Raw genomic sequence first — 6,000 nt, 5'->3', positions numbered from 1 at the left:
TTTCATTTGTTTTTCTGGAGTATCCCAGAGTTTGTGTGTAAACACTGAATCATGGTTTCAAAACTCGGATAAGACTTTATTACATCACTTTTAGAACTCACATTATTTGTCATCTGCAATTAATTGGCTGATCTTCACTCGGCAGCTCTTGTTTCCCTCTCTGGGAATAGTATCCCTGAGCGTTGCCTGTTCTCTGTGTGCTAGTGTGTAGCCTGTCGTCTTTGGTGCAGAGCAGTTTATGCAATCCAGGTCTGACCATATTGTCATTCTGTTTCTTCATATCATGATTCGTCTATTGTTATTGATGTCTCCTCTGCATGTTCAACATTGATTACAGGTCTGTCCAAGAATAAGTTGCTCTACATGTAGCTGACGCTTCACACTTGTTTCCTAAGCCCTGATCTTAGAGTGCTCAGAGTGAGACAGAGAAAGAGGGATAGAGAAGGAGAATGACAACAATGGAAAGTGTCAAAGGGCCTCTGCAGAGATGGAAAGTAGGATTGCTGGGGACACACCAGACTCAGCAGAGAGAGAAAAAAAGAAAGAGTCTGGGGAGGGCGGGAAGCTTGGAGAAAAATTTCACTTATTTTCCAGAGAAAAAGAGTGTGAGATGGCGAGTGAAAGAAAAGGAGAGATGGGGGAGGGTAATGGGTGTGGGTGTGTCCAGCTCTGTCTGTTCCCTCCCTCCACTGTGGAGGTATAGATGGTGCAGGAGCAGCCAGCAGTCCAGTCCAGTGAGCTGCACTAGTCCTGCGAGCCACCAGCTCCAGAGAAGTAGTCCAGCCACTCCAGTAACACCCAGCTGCAGCACACATTATCTCAACCGGTTCGGAAAGATTCAATCAATCAACAAGGCGACAGCATCTTATTTCTGTGTCTCACTCTGAACTGAGCTCACTCAGATCAAGGGCAGCTTGTTGCAGCTGAGTCTTAGAGCCGACCACAGCAGAGATGATGATGGGGATGCAGCAACACATCCTTCTCCTCATGGTCTTCATCACTGGGATAGTTCTCTCTGGCCCTTCAAGTCCCCGCAGGACCAGAGGTAGGTGATATTTACATCTGGAGGCATAACTGAATGCATGTGATGTGATATATTTGTTAGTTATTATGGTCTTCTGTCTCTTGCGGGTGTCCTCCCGTGGTCAAAAATCCATGCATGTGAAAGTGTGATTGTCCTATGTTAGCCCTGTGATGCTCTGTGATTTCGCTGGTCTCTCTCTGCCTTCTGCCAAATGCATGCTGGGATACGCTTGGAGAGGCATGTCATATTTAGTGTGATGGATTGTTTTTGCAAGGATAAATGACAGGATAAAGGGTTTTGTAACCATATTGAGACAACCTGTCACTACAAAGTATATTCGGATAGGGTTTAAAAAAAATATCATTTTTACCATCATATAGAAAGTTAGAAGTTTCTGATGAGCAAAACTCCAGAGCCAAAGATGAACAAAAATATGCAGTAAAGGCAACAAGTTTTAGCCTAGTGCTTTCCCTCAGACATCTTTCCCTATCCTTTTATAGTGATATCTGCCAAACACATCATGATTATGATGACCATATTTGGCTTTAAATAGAGAGGAGGGAGGTCATTTCAGTTTTAGATTTTTTTTTTTGATTTTGGTTTTGTTGAAAGAGCATTGTACCATATTTACCATCTGATTGTGATTCTCACGACATTCTTAAAAAACTGCACATTTTCAACACACGTTTTCCATATTGTCTCATTACCTCACTAACACACACACACTTGCATACACACCGAATCTCTGACTCTATTCCTTGTAGCCATGCTCTAATTTGCGAGTTAAACTTGGGCGCCCCTTTGAAAACTTCCGATGGCAGTAAAGGTGATTTTGAGGTGATCAGACTGGATTCGATATATAAAGGTAAGCACAGTGGAGAGAAGCCTTTGCCCTTTGCTGGCTGAACGTGGCTACCAGACAAATCTCAGTGTGCAGCTTTGGGAGCCAGATGAAAGGAAAATATTGCTTTGGGAGGAGAGTTGAACGTCTGGATCCCTCTTCTTCTCGGATCAAGGCTCTGGTTTTAGAGGGAAACATGTTATGCAATGAGATGTGTTTGCTTTCTTATGTCATAGATACTGTATTATTAGAGTTGATAGGTCTATGCACCGTTAGAGCATCTGTACTTCCCAATACTTTGGATTCTCATTTACATGTGCAAATGCTCTTTTGTAATACAAGAAATTACTTACCATTACCCCTATTTTAGGATAATATATGACCTGGACACTTCTGCTTAGCCAGACAAAACATGGCCACATGTCATGTGCAGATTAATAGATGTGAAATATTGAAGGAGGAAGAGGGGATTAGTGGACAAGACAGATAAATTCAAAGCACTTTAGGAAGTCAATAAGGATCAGGTTGATTGAAAGCTCGTTGCTGACGCTTGGTTGGCAAAGATTGAGTGAAGGAGGAGAGGGATGGGATGGAGCTGCTCCACAGGGGAGGGGAAAACAGCTGTTCCTACGTTGAATTTGACAGGGGGACTACATAGTGTGAGAGTGGAGTGAGCAGCATGGAAGCCGCCATGGTGGGGGGGAAATGTCGAAGTTTGATCCCAGCTGGGCTGCAAGGCGAGGCCTCTTGTGGACCTGTATGAGATGGGATTGTTCCTGAGAAAGATGGGATCAAAGAGGCTCCCGCTGGATAACAGTACTGTATATCTTCAGAGGGCTGGGTATCCCCGGCCTGCAGGCTCAGGATATTCTGATTAGAGCTAATGTCGGTCAGTTCAGCTGTCGTTTGCTCACCAGCTACATTATTTCAAACCCTCTGTGCTCTGGCTGGATCTCGGCTCACAAATATTTTCACACTTCATTGCCTTAAATGAGGGTGACTTTTTTACCAAGGGGTCATAAAACATACTCTGTTGCTACAGAGCTGGAAGCCAAGTCCCCTCTCCTGCCTCTCCTCTTCCAAGAAAGAAACCCGAGAGGCTTAAATACCGAGTGCCAGAGCTGCGTATAATCACTCAGGAAGGGTGTCATCTGCAGTCAGTTTAACTGATTCTATAGATATGAAAGTGCGTGATACATGGGGCTGTAGACCAATATGTTGCACCAATATTAAGAGGTCATACCAGGTCAGGGGCGGTGGTGGCGGAAGAAGGGAGCAGAGGGGGGCGACCGCTTCCCTTGGTGCCCCCATGTTCGAACAAACCTCTTGAAAAGTGCCCTCTTAGATGCTTCTACAGAAAATACACCATGGCAAAGTGCCCTCAAGGGTGCCCTTCCAGTGGAGAAAATGTGATGAAGTGCCCTTTAGGGTACCTTTTCAATGGGAATGTCATGCAGTGCCCTCTAGGGTGCCCTTTCAGTGGGGTAAATGTGATGAAGTGCCCTCTAGGGTGCCTTTTCAGTGGGGTAAATGTGATGAAGTGCCCTCTAGGGTGCCCTTTCAGTGGGGTAAATGTGATGAAGTGCCTGGGTGACCTTTCAGTTGGGTAAATGTGATGAAGTGCCCTCTAGGGTGCCTTTTCAGTGGGGTAAATGTGATGAAGTGCCTGGGTGACCTTTCAGTTGGGTAAATGTGATGAAGTGCCCTTTAGGGTACCTTTTCAATGGGAATGTCATGCAGTGCCCTCTAGGGTGCCCTTTCAGTGGGGTAAATGTGATGAAGTGCCCTCTAGGGTGCCTTTTCAGTGGGGTAAATGTGATGAAGTGCCCTCTAGGGTGCCCTTTCAGTGGGGTAAATGTGATGAAGTGCCTGGGTGACCTTTCAGTTGGGTAAATGTGATGAAGTGCCCTCTAGGGTGCCTTTTCAGTGGAGGAAATCTATAGTTCACTTTAACGTGGCCTTCAAATTGAGAAAACATGGTGCCATGGCTGCCCTACATACATTATGTGAGCTAGTGCCCCACCTCATGCAGCTGGTGCCTTTTTTATATTTTTCGCCCCTGCCCCTCAGACAGTCTGAGTATCAGGGGTATTTACAGCTGTGATGTTCAGGTGCTCAAGACAAACTGGCATGACTTCATTATTCTGTCACTTCCATCCAGCAATACCAGCACATTCATTTCAAAGAGCAGAAAAGTTATTTTCCATTACATATTATTGAAAACAAAACAAGCCTTGTAGTCTTGTTCCAAGGCTTTTTTCCCTCTTTTCTTTTGAGGCTTTGCTGCAGATATTTATAGGTCATTCGTTCACACATCAATGTGAGTGGAAAAGTCTTGAGGTAATGGAAGTTTAATTATTCTCAGAGTGTTTACTTTAATGCTGTCCTGCTCCTCGTGTGAACCAAGAGAGAGACAGTGGACCATGAAAGAGCTTCCATGTTAGACAGAAAATCATGATGTCTTGATGCCAAAACATGGTTGCCCATGCAGCATGCAGGTTTTAACATTAATTAGCTGAACACACATGGAAATAGCACGTTGCACATCAGTTCAAAGTGAGCGTGTTATGCTGGCAAAACCATTAACATACTCCCTTTCCCGGAGAATCATCCATCACTGCTGATGATCCAAGGTAGATGCTCTGCTGAGCCAAAATTCTGTTTCCATTTTGAGGGTGTTTCTGCTTTCCAGGCCAGCAGGATTACATCCTCCCGCTATTAGTCCAAAACAGGGTGAAAACAATGGTGAAATGTTTATTCAACAGTGTGGCATTGTTCATTGGCCGATTCCCAGTGTTTTGATGGATTCTGTACAGTAATCCTTGATTGGTTATATTCTGCATGAGTGGGGCCGACTGCTTATAATGTCCTGCTTTAATTGAAGGGATTAGTCTCCACTGTGAGATTCCCAGTATATTATCCAATAGACTATGTAAGTACTCTGAGTGGGAACGACATTTGTGAAGCTGTCTCCAGGATCTGTCACCATCGCTCCATAACATACAGATGAAAATATGTATTTATTAAAACAATTTATTGTTGGCTATATCACGGCATAGTTGGCATGTTTGCCCGTAACCATTCACTTCGTTGTATTGGTTATTTACATGAACGATTATGAGACAATGGGCCCCTGGCCATAGATATACTATTGGTGCCCCACTCCTCCTACGTAGAAGCAAGACCCACATATTGAAATTGATCCTTTTTTTGTCTCGTCTATTTTGTTTTCTATTTTTAGCATTTTTTTGTGGTCATTTGCATCTCTTAGCTCTCTTTCTCTATGTAGTTGTTTTGCGTCGCTTAGTCTCTTTGTGGTCATTCTAAGTGTCTTTACCGTGATTTTGAATATCTTCGTGGTCGTGTTGTGTCTCTTTGCAGTCATTTTGCGTCTCTTTGTAGTTACTTTGTGTGTTTTTGCATCTTTTTGTGGTCGTTTCATCGACTTTCCAACATTTAGTTTAAAAAGAGAGGTTTCTGCCTGGAAGGTCTGTACAGTAAACCATCCATGCTCATTATGGGTAAGATTATGGATTCAATTATGCTTTAGTTACATGTATTTTGACGAGGTTGTAAATCTTCAACGATTTCATGTGTTTGACAGTGTCAGAGTCACCAGCAGAGATGCCCTCGGGAAGAATTTGGAATTCAAATAATCAATCATTATTTTCCTCATTATTCATTATTCAGCCACACAAACACACAGGGTGTCCTTGTGGATTAGCAGATTTTTTTCTGGCTAGCTAAATGTCAATACTTTTCCTTTGTGCTGCAGTTGATTGATTAACAGGAATGTGACTGGACTTTTTTTCCTAAAGCTTTATTCATTTTACTCTGGAAATACTGACTGGTCTTAACAGTCCCTAAGCGGCGTGTGGGCCAAATGGCCCGAGCTCTGGGTGGATTGTCGTGGGACCGAGCCAGTGTTTGCTTGTACTGGAGTTGAATACTCCAGTACAAGCTATTGATATTGCCAGAAGTTTCCTAATGTTTCTCTCAGCCCCTCGCCCTCAGGACCACTTTCCCTCATGTTTTATTGGAAATATTGATGGCAGAATCACAACAAATGCAGTTTTGATAGAAAGCACACAGCTGGAAAAGCATGAGGGTGTTTTTCAAATTCAGGGCTTCCCCC

The 6,000-nt window shown here is 43.6% G+C and overlaps 1 protein-coding gene across 3 annotated transcripts in view; it reads left to right on the top strand.

Annotated features, from left to right (window-relative positions):
* Window positions 1-744: 744 nt before the first annotated feature.
* Window positions 745-6,000, top strand: part of abi3bpa (ABI family, member 3 (NESH) binding protein a) — a 32,295-nt gene continuing 27,039 nt past the window's right edge. For all 3 annotated transcript variants that reach the window (XM_079276482.1, XM_079276481.1, XM_079276480.1), the window contains exon 1: window positions 745-1,045. In XM_079276482.1, the coding sequence (XP_079132608.1) occupies window positions 952-1,045 (94 nt within the window). In that variant the 5' untranslated portion in view covers window positions 745-951. The remainder of the gene's footprint in view (window positions 1,046-6,000) is intronic.

The sequence above is a fragment of the Melanostigma gelatinosum genome (assembly GCF_949748355.1).
Source record: "Melanostigma gelatinosum genome assembly, chromosome: 10".
Classification (NCBI taxonomy): domain Eukaryota; kingdom Metazoa; phylum Chordata; class Actinopteri; order Perciformes; family Zoarcidae; genus Melanostigma; species Melanostigma gelatinosum.
This window is presented reverse-complemented; position numbering and strand designations above follow the sequence as displayed.